The 20,363-nt window shown below is 53.6% G+C and overlaps 1 protein-coding gene across 3 annotated transcripts in view; it reads right to left on the bottom strand.

The window, feature by feature from the left end:
• ATXN10 (ataxin 10) overlaps nucleotides 1-17,628 on the bottom strand; it is a 57,664-nt gene extending 40,036 nt beyond the window's left edge. The window contains exons 1-10 of one of the 3 annotated variants that reach the window (XR_013587932.1): nucleotides 17,411-17,628; nucleotides 9,778-9,960; nucleotides 9,009-9,094; nucleotides 8,788-8,884; nucleotides 7,903-8,067; nucleotides 7,104-7,184; nucleotides 6,797-6,977; nucleotides 6,166-6,274; nucleotides 3,187-3,356; nucleotides 471-541 (exon numbers count right to left, since the gene is read on the bottom strand). Coding sequence is in view for 2 of the 3 variants with exons in the window: in XM_078612328.1 (XP_078468454.1) it covers nucleotides 3,187-3,356; nucleotides 6,166-6,274; nucleotides 6,797-6,977; nucleotides 7,104-7,184; nucleotides 7,903-8,067; nucleotides 8,788-8,884; nucleotides 9,009-9,094; nucleotides 9,778-9,960; nucleotides 17,411-17,610 (1,272 nt within the window). In the remaining variant the exon portion in view is untranslated. The remainder of the gene's footprint in view (nucleotides 1-470; nucleotides 542-3,186; nucleotides 3,357-6,165; nucleotides 6,275-6,796; nucleotides 6,978-7,103; nucleotides 7,185-7,902; nucleotides 8,068-8,787; nucleotides 8,885-9,008; nucleotides 9,095-9,777; nucleotides 9,961-17,410) is intronic. The other 2 variants (XM_078612328.1, XM_078612329.1) reach the window with 2 other exon arrangements.
• Between the last annotated feature and the right edge of the window lie 2,735 nt (nucleotides 17,629-20,363).

Here is a 20,363-nt window from a genome sequence, read left to right as displayed (position 1 = left end):
CATGTACAGTCTGTGGCTCGGTGCGTAAATGTCACCACCAGAGGATGAGGGAATTTAAATCATTAAAATTCATCCACACATATCAGGTGTAAATAATAATGTAAAACAGCCCAGACTGTAAAATGTAGACATTAGCTCAATGACGTGTTATAAACTGCTGCGGTTTAGAATAATCCGTCTGCGTAAAGAAGCTCCCAATACCTCACAGCGCAGCGTGTGCGTAAAGGAGCTGTGGTGTCCCTTGAATTTACCTTCAATTTAACAAATTGTGTATGTGTGTGTTCCGTTCGTTTTCTCCGCTGGACACAGAAGTCGCCTTTGCTCAAGATGCCACTTTATTAATCACTGACACAAAGACTGATACCGTCACTGCAGTATAGCCTAAATAAGTCCCACTGCATTGTAAGTGGCATGTGTGTGCTGTTTTAAGCGTCGTTTTATGTGCGTTCCGGGACCTGTGCTCGTCGTACCTGCGCTGTCATATGTACTTAGCGTTCCGGCACCTTGTGATTTACAAATGAAGCACTGGATACATCATGACCTGCGCGAAAGAGGGTGGAAAACTATGAATTTCACCCTCCTGCTCTCCGCACATCCAAAGCCACTCTTTTCTCTCCCGGCTCTCTCTCTCACTCACTCTCACACGTACACAAACACACACACACACGACCCCGCCCCCCATGTCACTCACATGCATGCCGCATTCACTGGACAGGCACACAGTAAGAAACCAGAACATCATAACATTGTCCCACACAGCAGCTAACACCGGGGTTGCTACAATATGAAACTCGCGGGCCCCACTAACATGAAACTTTCATATTAAGGTGGGGGCGACAAAATATCGTCCCGAGGGCCGCAATTGGCCCGCGGGCCGCGAGTTTGAGACCCCTGGTCTAGAGAGCAAGCAGAAAGCATTGTTATAAATGCGTTATTTTTCAATGGTTTACAAATGAAGTGGAAAGTGTTTGTCCATTAGTTACGTCCATCCCGATTGTATCGCGAGCGGAGACGATTGTTAGCTCTGTTGCTACTGGCGACCGAAACCAGTCAAGCTGACCGAATCGTCGTCCAAAACGTTGAGGCTTAACGCTGGAGAAGTTGTTTTACTTTTTTTTTTGCAAAAATTCAAAACGCCTTTCGCCCCGAAGCTACCCATCCAATTCCCTCCCGCTAAGCGAACGCTCTTGAAGACAAAACGCACGTTGGAAAGCATCACACTATCCATTCGCACACAGAAACACTTTACTGTTGTACGCAAATCTATGCACTTTTTGTTATATCCTATACCTTTCCTTACATCCATCATCGTCATCAGCAGCAGCCGTGATCTATCCACTGCTTGATAGAGGCTTCCACCAAGCCTTTGCCATCTCTCTCTCGGTCTCGTGATACAACAATCCATCCAGCTTCCTTCCCCCGCACGTCCGATTAGCACAGTTGGAAACGTACGGTGCGAAATAATTTAAATTATTTCAACATACGTCCTGCTTCTGCGCATGAGATGCTTTCGTCGGCGCTCCCATCTGTGCGGAGCACGTTTCCCCTCCTTTGGCTACGATCCCTTCCAGAGCGGCGTGGTCTTGGCCAAGACCGCTCGCTTTAGTTAACGCTCACTATACCATCGGCTGCAGGACAACATCGTTCAGAGTGGAGACACACAGCCTTCGACGCTGGCGGAGGCTGTGTGTGCCCATTGTTGCTCTTTGTGGACCGTGACGTCGGCACACACACACACAAAGACAAAGTTCCCCTGAATAGCCTTCAACAGACTGTTGGGGCAAGTGCAGTTAGCGAGCACCTATGGAGGGCGGCATGGCACACGAGGGGGTGGGTAGCCAGCACCACGCCCGGCCGGGTCTCCTTCATGGCAATGTTTACACATCGCACCAGATACTTATTTGAGGCTGAGACGACCTAGGAGAGGTCCAGGTACCGGTTCAAATAATCGCCATCGGTGCTGGCCGTGAGCGGGAATCGAACTCGGCGCGCCGGGTTCGTGACGTCGGCACACAAATTCACAAGCGTGGCCTCAACCGCAAAGCTCCGCCAACGAGCGGCAAAAAAGCGCTACCGCTCGGCCACGTCACCGCCCCCGTCCCCTCCCTCCCTCCAACTCTCCCCCCCCCGACCCACAGTCCCTCGCCGCAACTATAACTTCCCCCACCTGCGGTTTGCCTCGCGTCACCCGTGGGAAGAATCTCCACCGACGGCGGTGGCGGCCGTTGCAGCGCGGAGGGACGGGCGCGGCGCTGGATGGCCGAGCGGCTCGTTAATCTCACTCGGCCACTCGTCGTCGTCGCCGTCACGGCGAGCGGCCGACCGCCTGCGCTGACCCCTTGCGCGAACCCTGACCCCCCCCCACCATCCGCCCGATCCCCCGCAAACCGTGACCCGCAGCCGATGAAACCGGACGGGCGAGACGCTCGCGCGGAACAACGCCCGCTCGCCGTGTGCCCAACGAGAGGGCGCGGGGAGGAGGGGGGGGAGCGGACGCAAACGGCGTCCGTTTGGTCGTCGATACCGTAGATGCTCTGTTGCCAATTGGTAAACGATAAACATCGGTCACCACGGGATTCTGGCGTCGGCCAGCAAGGTTAGCGAGCTGTTAGGTAGGAGAGCGGTTGAGTGGGGAGAGCAGTCCCTAGGGGGTACACGGCAAATCGGGGCGACCGCCCCCGGCCCCGCGTTTCGGGAGGCCCCACGCTTTGACGTCACGGTTCATTTGTTCGTTTCCCAGTCCGCTATGTCCTGGCGAGGGTCGCTGCGGCAGCGTGTTCACTAGCGCGGTCCAGACCTCCCTTTCCCTGGCGACAAACTCTAGCTCTTCCTGGAGAATTCCCAGGTGTTCCCAGGCCAGCCGAGTGACATATTCCCACCTGCGTGTCCTGAGCCAGCCCCGGGGTCTTCGCCCAGATGTAAAACTTCCGATTTAGTTTGAATGCATCAGTGGGCGGGGGGGGGAGACTACACAGTGTCACTCGCCCCGGGTCCCGCACCCCCACCCCGCTGTGGACAGACCCTGTGGGTAGGCGAGTGGTCAGGGAGGTGACAGACACGGGTGAGCAGTCGGCCAGCGAAACATTCCACGCAGGACGGTGCACCAGGCAGCCTAGGCGAGCGTAAAGTCTGGCCGGCGTGACGGTCGCGATTTCGCCACGGCCGCCGGTCGCCGCGCGCGGTCACCTGGTCCTGGTTGCTGCGGTGAGCGAAACACAGGTTGCCGACGAGCCGCACGAGGTCGCGCTTGACGCCGTGCGCGGGGTGCGCCGCTGAGGAGAGGCCGCCGTAGCCCTGGGCCAGGCTGAAGGCGTTGCGTTCTTCGCGGCCCACGCGGTGGCACTCCCCGAGCAGGTCTGCTCGCGGACACACGACGGCACGCGACGCGACGATGTCAGGTATTGTTCCACCCCAACTGTAAATCTGTTAAAAAAAGAGCGGATTTCTCCAGGATAAAGAAAGAGCCCGATTCTGAAAGCGTCACGGAGTCTCAAGACTCGTTTGTAAGAAGGAACCCGCTGCGTTGAGACATCTGCACGATTCCTTTTAATTCCGCACTTCAGAGTGACCCTTCCCCGTGAGACAGTAGGACCACGGAAGCGGATGGAGAGCTGCTTCTGGGATTTCACAGAAAGGTTAATTTGTTGTGGTCGTGAGCTTGGTCCTCCCTCCCATAACGCACACAGGCTCGCTTTAAACCACCGGCTCAAAACTGTGGCCGTGTCATTTAGCAGCAGCAGGACGAGACGACTGCACACCGGTTTCGCCCTCGTTATGAATCATCAGCACAGTGTAGCCATCGTCGCCTCCTGCTGCCTTGTACCTCGCGGGGGCCTTACGCTGTGGGGTGACAGTTCGCCTCGTGGTGAGACACCGACAGCACAAACCACGATAAAATGGGGTAAATAAACAGAAAAATATTTTTCTAAAACAGCGTCTCCGAGAAGGGACTGCACTACAAACCGCGCTCTCGGCATTGGGCCGAACCGCACGGCACAAGCGCCGCGCGTTGTTTTGTCCCGCATGGGACACGCGCGTGCTCGCAGACGCAAACACTTATCGAGTGTCACGGCCTCGTCTTTCCTCAGCCACCGAACGCTGCGGGGCGCCCGGTTTTAACCCCGCAGGGGGACGAGCGACGAGACTGAGAGGGAGGGAGGGAGGGGGGGGAATTGTTCCCCCGCCACCACCACCCCCTCCCCGCCCCCCTCAGTGCTCGCCGAGGCCGGCGCAGTCGCCTACAACCCAACGGAATTCCCGTCCGCGGCTTCCCTCTGTGACCTGCCGCCCCCTCGAACGGAGGGTCATCAATCACCGCGGAGGGGGCCGCTGTCAGGGCGGCACAGTTTGGCCGACGTCGGGGTGCGCGACACCGGGCAGGGCGAGGTGGCTTGGTGCCCGCTAGCCGCGGGTCTCTGCTAGCGCGCGGCCGACGCTCGTTAGCACGGCGGGCGCCCGCTAGCGTGGCCGACGCTCGTTAGCACGGCGGGCGCCCGCTAGCACGGCCGACGCGGGCATCGGAGTCCTCCCCACCGATGGCGGACGCTCACTTGAAACGAGACGTTCGCAAGCGCTGCGAGGAGGAGCACGTAGACACACACGCACACTCGCGCACGCACGCGGTGTGTGTCAGCAGGCTCGGTGGTGCGGTGGTTCGAGCGCCCCGGCTCACACAAGTCATGAGAACCTGGTCAAGAGTCAATTCGGCCTTTTATAACGTGTGCACAAGTGCAGCCCCTTTCGTCAGTCCACAGCTGGAGGGCCTCCCCACGCCGTGCGGGTCGTGGGGCAAGTTTGACCATACTTCTCCGTGCTCATCAGTGCGGGTTGGTGAATAAAGGGAGTACAGTACAATGGGTTTTGTTGCACGACGCTCTACAACACCTGTTGTAGGCTGAGCTTAGCTTTTAATATCTAACAATATTGGGTGCATTCCGGGTGAGTTGGGCATAGGAATGTGGAATTTCCACTGCTGGTTCGGAGCTGCGAGCTCGAGATGGGTAGCACCACCCCTTGTTAATTTGTGCGGGAAGCTACCGCCACTTAACTTTCATAACTTTACCAATCTTACTAAGTTCTCGTTCTAAATGAAAGCTGTTTTTACTAGACTCCTTTATAATTATTTTCCTGGACACATTTTAAAATAAAGTTTTGTGAATGCCAGTGTTGTGGATGGACCAAGAGGGAAGGCCGTGGCTTCGGGAAGGCCTTCGTGCAGCAGTGGATCGAGCATGGCTGATGATGATGACGATGATTTTAAAACAAGGGGCTCTGACGAGTCTACTGTGATGATGGGGACCTAAGTTCTAAACACTACAAAAGCACAAGTTAGCACGCACGAACGCACGCACACACACACACAAACGGGTGGCACTGTAGCCGAACGCACAACTCAAAACGCAATTGAGATTTATACAGCATCTAAACACGTCGCTTCTTCAACGAAGCCCTGCTTTGATGTGGTGAAGAAACGTGAGAGCCCTGAAGACTCGAGTAGCTATCACGGGATAGGGGCACCCACACCAATCAGATAAGTCGGTGCACGGGGGAGACAAAATAATCCTTTCTTCCCAAACTCGCACCGACCAGCACGGTGAAGTATGGTGAGACAACCCCCATGAGCTGCAGGCCTAAACCATGCCCCCCCCCCAGCCCGACCCGCCAGAATCCCACGAAGCTCTGGATGATGGCCAATGAACCGGTGATGAAAAAGAGGACGACCACTGTGGAGTGTGGTGCTGCGGTAGCGAGATGTTAACTCCCTCGCCTGGTATGAAGGCGGTCGTGGGTTCGATCCCGACCCTGACGCCTGCTGTGCGTTGGCGTGTCTCTCTCTCCCCGTGCTCACGTGGATTTTTCTCCGTTTTTCCCCCCACATTTAGAATCGGCGTGGGTTTGGAGTATTTTTGCCGCTATGAATTTCCACGTAATGGTGAGCCACTTCGCCCAGCTATCATTTGTGATCGCCAGGTCGCGTCTGGAAAGAAGAGCTACATAGCTCAGTGGGGCGCAAACTCCAAATATACAGCAGGCGTCAACATCGGGATTGAACCCACGGCCTCCTGTGTACAAGGTGGGGGGTGCCACCGGAAACCCACGGGGAGAAGGAACCGTCGAGTCCCGCCCGGGGATGCGGCGCCCCGACCCGGCGCTCGGCAAACTCACCGACGGCGGCGGCGAGCAAGGTGGGGTGGTCGCGCAGGCACGAGTCTCCGCGCGGTTCGGAGGTCGCCTCGCACAGCACGGACAGCGTCCTCGCCACGAGCAGGGCCTCCTGCCGGAGAGAAGACGACGGCGATGACGACAGCTGCGGCCGCGCGCGCAAAAACCGTCGCACGCGGAAACCGTCACACCGTACGTAGCCATCCGCGCTAATCGGAGACGTGGACGAAGGACAACAGACTAAACCCAAAAAGCAGTTCGAAGGAAATGAGTTTTCAATCTAGACGATTTAAGAGTGCACAGCACCAGTGGCTTCCTAATATTGGAAGGAGCAAGGGCGTTCCAGACGGCCGCAGCGGCGCATCTGAACGCGCGCAATGCGGGGCGCGACCGCCTCTTTTTTTGATGGCCAGGCAAGAGCCGCTACTCTGGCCACGTGAGCGACGGCTGAAGTTGCACCGCCTGTCACACTCGACGTGCTGCACCACGCCACGCCACTTATCTATCCGACGTGCCTTCTTATCACGATGTTTGTTTGGCTGCTGGATGCGTGGGGGGTGGGGGGTTTGTGCCGTTTGGCCTGCGCTCAATAACGATGTTGAAGAAGACCCGACGAGACGGCCTCCCCACTCGCCTCGTCGCCAGCGGCGGCCTCGGCGCAGAGCGATGCCAGTCTCAGCACGGCCGGCCCCGTCGTGCGCAGCTCGTCGGCCAGCCGCATGAGGAACGGCGCCGGCGCGGGGGTCGTCGCCTCCGCCGAAGCCGACGGGGACTCCTCGGCCAGACTCGCGAGGAGCAGCTCCAGCAGCGTCAGCCTGGGAACACGCGCGCGGCGACGCGGGGTCACGGCTCGGGTGACCTCCGGCGGATTTATTCCGGGCGAGGAACTCGAGAGAGAGAGAGACCGCGGTGACGTTCGTTCAACTTGACGGTGCCGTCACCTCAGCTTGAGGTCCAGGTGTTCGTACAGCTGCGCCAGAAGGGTCGAGGACTTGAGAAAGCGTTCCGTCACCATCAGCAGCCTGCAAACGCCAGACCGCAAAAAACGCAAGCTTTTGTACACTTGCCTATACATACGAATATATGTGGATATATGAATATATATATAAAAAAGGGCCGTGATTTGTAATTATATTGGACGATCCGTCACGAGCATTCGTACTCACCCAGGTTTACCACTCGACACAGAGGCCCGCAAGACAAACAGGATAGGAGCTACAACAACCAAGATGCTAGTAGGGCGACACGAAGCACGGCATTCGCTCTCGTGTGTGTGTGTAGAACTTCTATCGCACAGTACTTAGCCAGCCGCGCTCGAAAAGAGAGGACGACTCAGGAGCACGAGGGACAACAGGCAAACGGGAAGGCAGCCACGCGGTGAGCGGGCGTCAACAATTGCCCGAGCTCCGCGCTCCTCTACATATGAAGGTGCGTTCATTGGCCAACAGACGAGTGATTGCCCGTGCCAGCGTAGCACACTCAACCTTTCTCGCGAGCTCTCCAAACCCCGAGGGCGGGGACTCACAGGGCCGTTTCGACCCGACCCCCCCCAAAGCCTCGTCGTGTCTAACGGACGTCGCCACGCCTCCTTCGGCTGCGAGCGGCCTACACCGGGACACGCATTGGTACCCAAATCGTTTCAACAGCAGCCAGAACGCACACGCGCAACGTGTCGTCGTGCAGCAACGGTAACCTCCGCGGGGGTGGGGGGGGGGGCCACGGGCACGCGGAGACACTCACGGCCACTCCAGGTGCGGGCGGGAGCACAGCGCGAGCAGCGCGCGAGCAATGAGCACCCCCGGGGGGTCGCACGCCAGGCGCGCCACCTGGGCGGGGCCCGCGCACGTGTGCAGCGCCATGCAGCTGTAGTCCAGCGTCTTCGCGTCGCCACACTGCAGGAACTTCCTGCGAGGGGCAGAGGCGGAGGTCAAAGGGTTAAACGTGCAGCGCCGGCGGCAAATCGACCGCTCGTGCCACCGAATGCGCGTCGCGATGATCGTTGTCGCGATGATCATTCGCTCACGCGGTACTCTCACTCTGTGTGTGCGACGGAGCACGATCTCACTCCTGCTTGGGGCCTATATGTACTTGGCCCGAGCCAGGGCACAGCGTAATTGTCTGCAACTGATGAGCGCTATCAGTCCTCCACCTGGTCCACTCGGTAAAACAACCATCCCTCCTCCCTCCTCCTCCAATTCCACAATACGCGTCACAGCCTGCACCTGTCCTCACACGCAGCTCCGGCGATCCCAGATGCCCCATCTGGTCCCCATCTGGTCCTGGTGGCCCCCGCAGTCACCTTGTCCAGTGCCAGCTCGAGTCGGCGGAACCGCACCTCCGATTAGCAGGGTTGGCCACGTGCGGTGCGAAAGAAGCTGAACGTACGTGCATTGTGCGGGGCCGGCATGGCTGCGGGTCAACACCTGGTCATCGACTAAAAAAAATACACGGTTCGTTGACTGCTGACGAGGCCCATTGTGCCCCGAGACGCTGTTGCGAAACAACGGGCGACGATGGCTCCCGGTCGGTTTGACCGCTCAGGCCGACGCCGGAGCCAGCTGCGTCCTGGGACGACAGCGAACCTACAAACCGCGACCGCGAGACCGGGACGACAACGTCACGTACAGGTAGAGCTGTGGGTAGGTGGCGGCCCACACCGCCTCCCGCGTGTCCGCGTTCCCGGCCGCGACGTTGCCGAGCACCTGCAGGCCGCAGCGCGCCGCTGTCGCGACGGCAGGACAGGAAAAAAACGACAGAAAAAAACACCGGCCATGAGCGTGCACGCGATATACACCGACATAGCAAATCGGCGATGTTAGAACACGACCGCTCGCTCGCTCGCCCACCGGTGAAGTACGGCTCATCCGGGGCAGATGGAGGCGGTGGAAACGCAAGCAGCAGCTGCGCCACAGCGTTGATCAGCCCGGCCTCCCTGCGCAACACAAGACAGGCTGCTAAGCACATGCCGGCCTAACAGCATGTACACAATGCACACACAGAGCACATCGCACGCACGCACGCACACACACAGAGCACATCACACACACACACAGCACGGCACGTACATATAAACAACAAAGACAAAGATCCCCCGTGTCGCCTAAACAGGCTGTTAGTGCTGTTGACAAGCACCTATGAAGGCCGGCATGACACACGAGGGGGTGGGTGGCCAGCACCACGCCCGGCCACCTTTGTCTCCCCAGTGGTGATGTTTACACATCACACCGAGTCGAACTAGGGGAGGCCCACGATCGGTTCAGAAAATCGTCACCGGTGTTGGCCATAAGCAGGAATCGAACTCGGGTCACCGGGTTCGTAGCGCAGCACGCTAACCAACACATTACCGCTCCCCAAAATAAAAAGACAGACACACACACATGGACACAAAGACAGACACACACCATCACAGACACACACAGACACACAAAGACACACAAAGACACACACCATCACAGACACATAAAGACACAGACACACAAAGACAGACACATACCATCACAGACACACACACCATCACAGACACACAAAGACACAGACACCGGCCGCAACAACCCGGCAGCACCGGTCACGGCGGCACCCGCTGGGCGCGCCGCATGGTGCCGGGCGAGGGCTCACCGGACACGGCGCTGGTTGGCGGGGCACTGCACACACGCGTTGCGGAGGCAGCGGAAGCACTCGCCGGCCACCTCGAGCTCCGCCCGGTCGGACCCCGCGCCGGCGCCGCCCGCTCGGACGGGCGCCGTCACGGCCTCGAGCAGCTGACCAAGGCAGTCGAACAGTGCGGGCTCCGTCGCTTCCCTTCGCCGTCGCACGCCAGCGGTGGCGGAGAGAGAGAGAGGGATAGGGCGAGAGAGGGAGAGATAGGGCGAGGGGTTGGTGAACAAGCAGAGCGAGCCGGGGTGGCAGCACGCTCCCCGCGCTAGCCGGGTCACACCGCACCGCGAACACGCGCCATCTGCGTACGTATGTTGAACTTCTTTCGCACTGTACGCGCTTACCAAAGGCGCGGGGGGAAAAACAACAAACTCAACACAAAAAAGGAGTTCTGAAGAAATGAGTTTTCAATCGAGATTATTTAAAAGTGCACAGCTCGTAGTGGCTTCCTAAGGAAGGAAGAGCATTCCAGACGGCCGCGGGAGCGCATATGAAAGCTTCGCGATGCCGGTGACCGTCTTCGTTCGACGATTAACCAAAAGCCGCTGCTGCTGCGAGGACGACCGGAGTTCGCGTGATGCACTTTGACAAGATCAGCGCGGTATTGTGGTTCATTTGTGGCAAGCACTTTGCCGAACGTCAAGAGTGGACTTAGTGGTACAATAAGCAGATCGTCAGTCGGGCTGACATGGTCAGGCTGACGTGTTCGCTTGGGCAAACAGGCATCCGTCGATTCTCGAGCCGGGCTATGCGACCATTTAAACAATCGATTACTCGAACGAGTATCAGTTCGGATGCGCGATTAATAAACAAGTTTGGGGGTGGGGGGGGAAGTGTCACCTCTTTTACCACGTGTGCCGCTGGATGGGAGGTGACGGCCATGGATTTGTGACTCCATCGGCACATACGTACATGCGTGCTTCATCCCCAGATCGGCAACGTCACGCGCAACAATCCACTCGTTTCCGATACAATTTGACAAGAATAGCATGCGAGGAATGCCGCCGTGGTTGCAATGGTCACCCACTCAATGGACTAGCGATCCATTCATACGAAGCGGTATGAATGGGTACAGCACAGTTAGTCGATTGGCAGGACCCAAGTGGTGGATTAAAGTGTCGCTACTCCCACCTCTGTCTTCTTCCAAGAATTCTGAGCGGTGCGCAAGAGTAGACACTCAAATTCCCCTCTATTGTGGCCATCCAGAGCCCCCTCGAGTGGAGGGAAATTCACCATCACTGGCGTGAGAAGGTAGCTCCGGGTCTGCCACCACTACCTGTCGAGTCCAAGCCAACTTGGTTGCAGGTCGGGGATCCATCACAGGGAAGCGACGGCGAGGTGCGGAGGATTCAACGGCGACGGCCGGGATGACCTCTCGACCTTCACATTCGCGGCTTTTGCGCGCCGAGCACCGGAGGCGGTGTCCCTTCACGGTCCCCAGACCGCCCCCCCACCCCCGGCTCGCCCCCACCCCTCCCCCCCCCCCCCACGAGTTTTCGCTTCCACGTCTCGTTGGGCGCAGTCACGTTCGAGTGTTAACGCCGCCCCCGGCCACGAGGCGTAAACAGTGTCAGGGGCACGTCGCGCGGCAAGTGCTCGCGCAACAGACACCGGCTTCCGACTGACAGACAGCGCCAGCGATCTGAAGACGGGCGCGGCGGCGTGGACGCGGGCACGCCGAGCGATCTCCGCGCCGACGCGGTGGAACAGCGCCGACGCGGCTCAATGCACGTCCCTTCACCCATGTCCCCGCTGTCTGCCCGCGCCCGCCGTCGCCCCCCCCCACCCACCCACCCCGCCCCGTTCCACAACAACGAGTGGCGGAGGGGGGCCAGCACAGGATGGTTCGGTGGAGCCCCGGACCAACTGTGTGTGCAGCACCCACCGAGTCTGTCCATCTGTACGATTTGTTGATTTCGCACGTAATCCCGATCAATCCACGTCATGTACTGGCGATCGCGGCAGCGGTTTTTGGCTGGCCATCCAACAAAGACGGCCACTGCATCGCGCGCATTCGAATGCGCTTCTGCAGCCAGGTGGAACGCTCTTCCTTCCGATGTTAGGAAGAAACTCGAGCTATCCACAGATTGAGAACTCATTTCTTGAAGACTGCATTTCGTGTTTAGTTTGTTGTCCTTCCCCCACACCTCCGAGTACCACGGTTTGCTGCATATGGTGCCAAAGAAGTTAAACTTGCATATACACAACATACATACAACACCTCAAACATTGGACTCGCTTGCAGTTAAGGGTTAACATTAATCTTTCACGGTTCGATTTTCACGATTCGATTCAATAACCGAGATCGTTTATAGCGTCCGCTGCGTACGCGCTGGCAAGTTTCGTCCGGTAGCCCACGCGCAATGGGTACGTGTCCAGTCTGTTTTGACTTTCCGCTGCTGAATGAGGGCCTACCCACATCGTGAGTGTCGTGGGGGTTATTTTACCATACTTCGCCATTCTGGTTAATGCTAGTTTGTGAAGGCGTAAAGCAAGGATGCAGGAGCGCAGACATACAAACTAAACTATTCTTATTTTACAAAGGAAAGGCCCACAGAGCCATACAGCTCTTTTTCAGAAGTGACCTGGCCACAAATGATAGCTCAACAAAGCGGCTTATCACGTGGACATTTGTAGCAGGCAAATACTCTAAACATGTCAATTCTAAATGTAGAGGGAACAACCGGAGGAGTCGGAGAAAAATCCACGGGACCGCCAGAAGAATATGCAAACTCCAAATATACAGCAGGCTTCAGGGTCGTGATCGAAACCCACGGCCTCCTGCATACCAGGCGAGGGAGTTAACATTTTTAATATTCGTCTCAAAATACTTGTACTGTCCCAAGAATAACTATAATCACTTGAGCATGTGTTGACGTCATTCTCCAACAGATGAAAAAAACCCATGTACATCCCTCTTACAATACGGTTAAAAAAAACGACCCTCTGCTTGACCATCACTTGGGCCACATAGCCCTTTGACAACTCGTTGTGTGCATGGTGTGTCACCCATCCAGGCACTATCCAGGCTAGAACCTGCTTGGCTTCTGAAGATCCGACGAGCTCGGGTGCGTTCCAGGTGCGATTTCGCAGAAGTTCACACAAGCCTCAAAATGCGTGTACGTTCCCAAGAGGCAATGAAATATTTTTTAAATGCATTGACATCATTCTCCTCATAGATGGAAAAAAAATCCATTTCCATCCTTCTTCCAACATGGTTAAAAAACACACGATCCTCTCTGCTTTACTACCACTTGTAGGGCGACATATCCCTTTAACCCGTTGTGTGCATGGTGTGTCGCCCATCCAAACACTATCCAGGCTCGAACCTGCTTGGCTTCTGAGGACCCAACGAGCCCGGGTGCATTCCAGGTGCGATTTTGCTTACAAGCAGCAAATTCACACAAGCCCTCAAAGTGCGTGTACTGTCCCAAGAGCGAATACAATCGTTTGAAAATGTTTTGACGTAATTCTGTTCGTAGATGAAGAAAAAAAATGCATTTACGTCCTTCTTAACAAATTTAATAACTCCTCCATTGCTTTGCAGTTAACTTTTATCGAGCAATTGTTCTTTGGTTACTACGAATGTGCGTGCTTTTTGTACTGTACCGTGCGTGCTCAAGCTAAAATGTCCATTACCGTACTGGAAATGAATTACGATGTTAAACGTTACACTGCTGTATTGTTTATTGCTGTTAAACCGTGTCGACTGATGAATATTGTTCATTGTTATGGATTTTGTTTATAAGCGTAGTGTAACGTTACGGAGCCAGCTCTCCGTTGAAAAAAGACTTTTGTTCACACTGGGCTCCACCTGGTTTTAATAAATATTTGATGATGATGATGATGAATCCATCTTACATTCGAGAAGGAAAAACGCCCTGGTATTTAACGGGAGTGGTGAAGTGCATTCCTTCATTCGGCAAATCCCATTGCGAGACTGTGGCATCTCCAATCAGACACGTTCAAATGACTTAGGTCTGGTTGGTCTTGCGCTGCACATCTTTGCGTGTGTTTTTTACGCTGTATGTATGTGTTGAACTTCTTTCGCACCGTACGTAGCAAAACCGTGCCAATGCCACCACATCTACACCCTCGACCCCCGGCTTTCGCCAATCCACGCTGACCAGCATGACAAAGCATCATCGAAACAATCAAATAAACGCCACAAGCCGCACGGCGCGGGGAGGCCCTCAACCAGCAATAGATCGACAAAACTGTTCCACAAGTACATGCACTGGTACATCTAATTGTGATTATATGAATGACATTTTTTACCCGACACCATCTTCGTATATTGCCGATCGCGTTCGTATCTGCCTCTTCCAATCACACTTCCCTAGCGAGGTGATTCTTCTTATCAGTTATTAACGCTTCTTCTCATAAGATGCCCAAAACAAATTATCTCCATTGAAATAGTATTACCCAACATAGAGCCAAAGTGTGTCCCTTCTCCAATGAGCACGGTGTGTCACTCAACTCTGTCGGAAGCCCTGAAGCAGTGGTGGAAATTGCACATTCCTATCACTGGCAACAGTCTATCCGTAAAAAAAAAACGCCAGTTAACTTCACGTATAAATTGTTGCTCAATTTATACACCGCCCAAGTGGATGATGGGTTGAAATGACCTCGTTATAGCAAGGGTAATTACGGATGTGAACGCCGTGGAAAGATCGTGGTGGTGCATGCCTGTCCATAGTCCAGCACTTTTTGAGGCAAGTGGATCGTGGAGATTTGTGAAACTCCCAAACCCGCCTGAGCTTGCGAAGTGGCCAGGGCCGGTCAGTACAGCAAGTCGGTTCGTGAACCTAACCGTACGGACCTTGTAAGTGTTATTCTGACGCATGCGTCGTTTTCGTGCTGCGGTGGCGAGATGTTAACTGCCTCGTCTGGTATACGGGAGGTAGTGGGTTCGGTCCCAACCTTTGACAGCCTGTATATTTGGAGTTGGTATGTTTCATTCTCTCCGCGTGATTGCGTGCATTTTTCTTCAGGTCCTTCGAGTATTTAGCGACTATAAATTTCCACATTGATAAGCCACTTCTTTGAGCTATGATGTGTGGCCAGGTCGCTTCTGAAAGAGCTATATAGCTCAGTGGGCCTTAACTAGTAAAATATAAATAGCTAGTTAGATAGGTTTCACCGAGTCCACCGGTTTCCCATCGCTCATGAAACGTGTGCATGAAGAGATGCGAGCGGTGGCCATCTCACATGCGTGCAATTGTTTTTTCCATAAACGCTCCCGATTTCCCCGAACATGCAAACCGTCGCAATCTTACCGAGACGCTCCTTGAGGAGAGCCTCGAGACTCGGCAAAGGCCTTTTTTTCCGGACGAATGACACGACGACCGATGGAGAATGTCCGAACGGTAAATGTGTGGTGTGTGCGCGCTCGCGTTGAGGAAAAACAAAAGGTTAAAGGGTTAAACGTGGACACGGGAAGGCTTGTTTTGAATTCCTCACCACGAAAGCGGCAGCCCGTCTCACGAGTGAAACGCTAGACCGCAGCAGAGTCCGGGGCGCGGGGCGGGTGCATGTCGCCCTCACCTGCGGAACGTTAACTGGCCGGAGCTGAAAGACTAAAAGGTGCCTAATGACCAATGGGGCAAGAGGAAGCGCCCACCGTTTAAGCCGCAAGGGCCACTCAAGCCACATTCCAAAACAGCCGAGGTACCCAAAAGTCGGGGGAACGCACGAGGTGCTGAAATGAAATAGGATAAAACCCCGAGGGGGTGAGTGTACACTGGCCGATACCGTGGCCTTTTAGGAGGAGATTTTTGGCGTTCGGATGGGTTTTTTAAGAGTGGGATTAAATGTCAAATGCGCATCGCTCTCGAACCAGACAAGTGCTGCTTTCAAGACAGCTTACACCTGATCACAATAAATTACACTTCACCTGCTGCCATCGTTACGTCGCCACCAGAAGCGCCATGTCAATGACAGATGTCGCCATGGAGCAAGCATCTTAGAGACGGCGCGGAATTCGTATTAAGTACACAGCGTTTGAATGTAAGGGTTATTTCCTCAATATGATATACGTAGTGGAACTTTTATTTCACCAGGAGATGGAAACAACCCGTTAATACATGAAACATGGTCTCATTCGCAAGGATGTACTTGGGTTCAAGCACGAGTTTGGTTTCAAAAATCTAACAGGTTAAAACAAAGCATCAATAGCACAGATCTGAACGACAAACAAAACTAGAAACGAACTTCCACTTGCAGGCTTAATTCAGAAAAAGAACCAGTCAAGCATCTAAGACCAGGACTCCTCCTGACACAGCATCAACGTGGCTTCTACAATGTGGCTTAACAGGTGTCATCTAAGCCCACGTTCTTTCTTATTTCGTGTGGCACGTTGTAGGCACGAGCGACACACTTTTGAAACTGTGATGTTACAATTGGACGTCTAGGAAAATTGAGTCATTCAACAGCATTGGCTTGTCCACTGGTGAACTGCTTTGGTGGCGCCATGCAACGTAGTTGATGGGCAGTCAGCAGTTGACTTTATTGCGAACTAATAGGGCTGTACGATTCATCGATTTCAAATCGAAATCGCAATTTGAAACAATGTGATAAATAAATCTCAAAGGCTGCGATTTTTGCGATTTGAAAAGTCATTTTACTTTCTTATTGGAATTGTTATATTTTTTATTATTCTAACTTTATTTATTTAACTTAACACTTGTTCTATGTTTGATTGTTCGATATCAATTAAACCATTTTAATAAATACATGTTGGAAGCAAATAATTTCTTTTAAGTTCTCATGCTTGCATTAGAATACACAGAGCAGTTCATATTTTGATGGTATCATGTGGTAATGCTCCATCACATGTTTTATATCTATTACACAGTGAATATTCAACTGAAGCTTGACAAATCCAATGGGCAGTCAGCAGTTGACTTTGTTGCTACCGAAGAGCAGCAGTCCACTCGTAACGTAGACGGCTTCACAGCGCCACCACGTGTGAGCTCGTGCGACTACATCAGCGGGCCACAGTTCTCCAGATCACGGCGACAAAATGATTCGCATTCAATCCCTGAAGCACTGCGCCTCTCAACCAGGGGGGGCTCTGTGCTAGACAAGGGGGGGAGGCTCTGTGGTAGACAAGGGGGGGGCTCTGTGATAGACAAGGGGGGGAGGCTCTGTGGTAGACAAGGGGGGGGGGCTCTGTGGTAGACAAGGGGGGCTCTGTGGTAGACAAGGGGGGGGGCTCTGTAGTAGACAGGGGGGGGGCTCTGTGGTAGACAAGGGGGGGGGCTCTGTGGTAGACAGGGGGGGGGCTCTGTGGTAGACAGGGGGGGGGGCTCTGTGGTAGACAAGGGGGGGGGGCTCTGTGGTAGACAAGAGGGGGGGGCTCTGTGGTAGACAGGGGGGGGCTCTGTGGTAGACAAGGGGGGGGGCTCTGTGGTAGACAGGGGGGGGCGGCTCTGTGGTAGACAAGAGGGGGGGGCTCTGTGGTAGACAAGGGGGGGGGCTCTGTGGTAGACAACCCAGGGGAGGGGGGCTCTGTGCTAGTCACGCTGGAGGGTGGGGGGGGGGTCCATGAGAGTGCACCAGGCCGCAGTCCAGCCCCGGCCGTTACCCGCACCTGTTCGCCGGGTGAACGAAAGCGGCTGTCAGGGACCGGAGTGTGCCCAGCAGCGGCCTCCACGCGGCTGCCGCGGCGCCCGGGTCCCTCGCGCCGGAGTTGGCGGCAGCGGCGGCGTCGTCCGCTACGCGCGAAGCGACCTCGTCCCGCAGGCGAGCCGTGAGAGCCGCCACGTCCATAGCCTCCATGGAGGCCGCCATGATGGCCCGGTCCCCCGCCCCGCCCCGCCCCTCCGCCGTTGGTATCACGTGACTCGTCGCGCGTACGCCCACGGTAGGGAGGGAGTCACGTGACGCGCCCCGCCCCCCCGCCGTTGTTACCACGTGACTCGTCGCGCGTGCGCCCACGGTGGGGAGGGAGTCACGTGACGCGCACCGCCCCCCCCGTTGTTACCACGTGACTCGTCGCGCGTACACCCACGGTGGGGGGGGGAGTCACGTGACGAGCCCCCCCCCACCCACCACGTTCGCGGACCACGTGGGTCAGTGGGGAGACGCGTTGCACGACGCACGAGGCTTTCGCGGATTTTCGGAAGGCGTCCAGAATCAGAATATTAAATGTTTTTTTTTGCAGACCGGAGGAAATCCGATGGGCTACGAAGTTTTTGTTTACACAGATGTCCAGTATGGGTCAGAACGCTAGGCCGCGAACAGTTGGCGGAATGTCCCGTGGTGTTTGGCAGAGAATGGGACGAGATTTACAAACAAAACTGGTTCGTCGAAGAAAACTAATTATATACATAAAAGACGTTTCAGGCAATGGCCCACATGATTAGCCGCCACTTCGTTGGGCTATAATTTGTAGCCAAGTCACTTCTGAAAAAATAAGCTAATAGCTGTATAGGCTTTATCTGGTAAGAATTGTTTAAATAATGTTTAGTTGAATTTGCATTTTTGTTTAAAGTTATTTGTTCACCTCTCCTATACTTTGCACTCCTATCGTGTTTTGTATTGTTTGTTGTAACGTTCTGACCGGCACCCTCCTGGAAATCTGTGAAAAAATAGCTCTATAGCTCATTCGATTCATCCAGTATACTGTAAATACATATTCTGTAAATGCAATGTATGGTTAGCTGGCGCTGACGAAGCGTTGCAGAATAGTGAAAGATTAATTTTATTTGTGAAGGGATTCAATTTTACACCACGTTACATGTACAATGGTAACATTGCGATGTTCTACATGCGTTATTATTGTGATGTTTTACCAATGACAACGGCGACGTGAAATACTAGACAATATAGCAACGATAATATTATTCTCTATTCAATGATTTAGCAGCATTTTTTTAAAGCTTTATAACGTGTATACTGTATTGTAATAGCAGCATTGGCTAAGGCACAACGTTGTATTTCATTTAAAATAGTACTGTGCTAATACAACAAAAAGCTGTGCAATAGTAGTGCTGTAATTAATATGTATATGCCACTTTTCCTTCTAAAATTTTCCATACATATAAACTAATATTTTTCCATATATGTGCGTTCTTTGTAAATAAGATACGTTATACGCTTAAGCAGTGCTTATTTTTCCTACAACAAAAATATATTGTTTTTTTTTTAAAGATGCATTTCTAAAACATTGTACATTACGTCTCATAGCAGTCCCATTGTTTCATCCAGGAAAGAGTCTCAAGATCTATTTCCAAGAGAGGTCCTGCTCACATTGGGCGGCACGGTGGCGACGTGGTAACACTTATAATATATTTGGGGGGACACATCCCCCCCCCCCAATATTCAAATATGCTCAAAATGTCCCCCCCAATATATTGATTGTGGTTATGGTTGTACTTTATTAACCCCTAATCTCTGCCATTACATACAATAAAACAAGAGAAGGTCAAAAAGAAAAAACAGAGCAATGTAATACAATACACTATTAAACATTATTGTAAAGAATAACTAAAAAGTCCATCCCATGTGTTAGTGATTGTTTTTTATATTTTAGGGAGGAAATGGCAGGAAATTCGTTTTCAAATTTAGATTCATTTTTTTCTGGGGAGGGACCCCCAGACCCCTGGAAGATTTGGTCCCCCCCAATGTTGACTCCATGGCTCCGGCCTTGACTCACAGCAAGAAGGACCTGGGTTTGATTCCCGACTCGGGCGCCTCTCTGTGTAGAGTTTGTATGTTCTCCCTCCGTTCTGTATCGATTTCCTCCGGTGTTTATCTTCCTCCCATAGCTAATAAGACTCAATGTAAGAGGCACCGCGGTGGCGAGATGTTAACTACCTCGCCTGGTACACAGGAGGTCGTGGGTTCAATCCTGACCCTGACGCCTGCTGTATATTTGGAGTTTGCATGTCCTCCCCGTGGTCGCGTGAATTTCTCTCTGGGTCTTCCGGTTTTCCTCTCCACATTTAGAAACAATATGCGTTTAAAGTTTTGGCTGCTGTACAATTCCCTATTTCGTTGAGCCATCATTTGTAGCAAGGTCGCTTCTGAAAAAAAGAGCTGCATAGCTCAGTGGGCCTTACCTGGTAATATTAAAAGAGTTAAGTAGTCACTGGTATTGGTAAAACATCCCAATGCAACAAAAAAAAACATTCCCGACAAACCACTCAATTGGGATTACAACAGCAACATCGCCCCCATCTGTGAAAACCTGAATCCTCTTGAAAAAAGATTTGAGAATCACTTTCCTGGGAAAAACAAGCTTAATAACAAACACATTTAAAGCAACATTTCCCTCTTTCGACTAAAGCCAGATAATCAAAACAATGCTTACAAACGACGGTGCCTAGCTGTTGCACAATGCGCACGCGACCTTTTAAGTTCTCTCTATAAACAACACTACATTCACGATTGTCTTGAGTTTGTCTATAAAGTGGAGAAACATTCTGCAATGCGGTACTGGCCAAGGAGCCCAACGGGAGCACAGCGTTGGCACTGTCGGTGCACAACAGCCGTTGCCCAAAATCCGCGGCGCAGCTTTTCGAGTGTGCAGGCGGTGCAAC

Source organism: Lampetra planeri, chromosome 38, assembly GCF_965212315.1.
Source record: "Lampetra planeri chromosome 38, kcLamPlan1.2.h2, whole genome shotgun sequence".
Classification (NCBI taxonomy): Eukaryota; Metazoa; Chordata; class Hyperoartia; order Petromyzontiformes; family Petromyzontidae; genus Lampetra; species Lampetra planeri.
The sequence above is the reverse complement of the archived record's forward strand: the minus strand, read 5'-3'. Positions and strand labels throughout refer to the sequence as shown.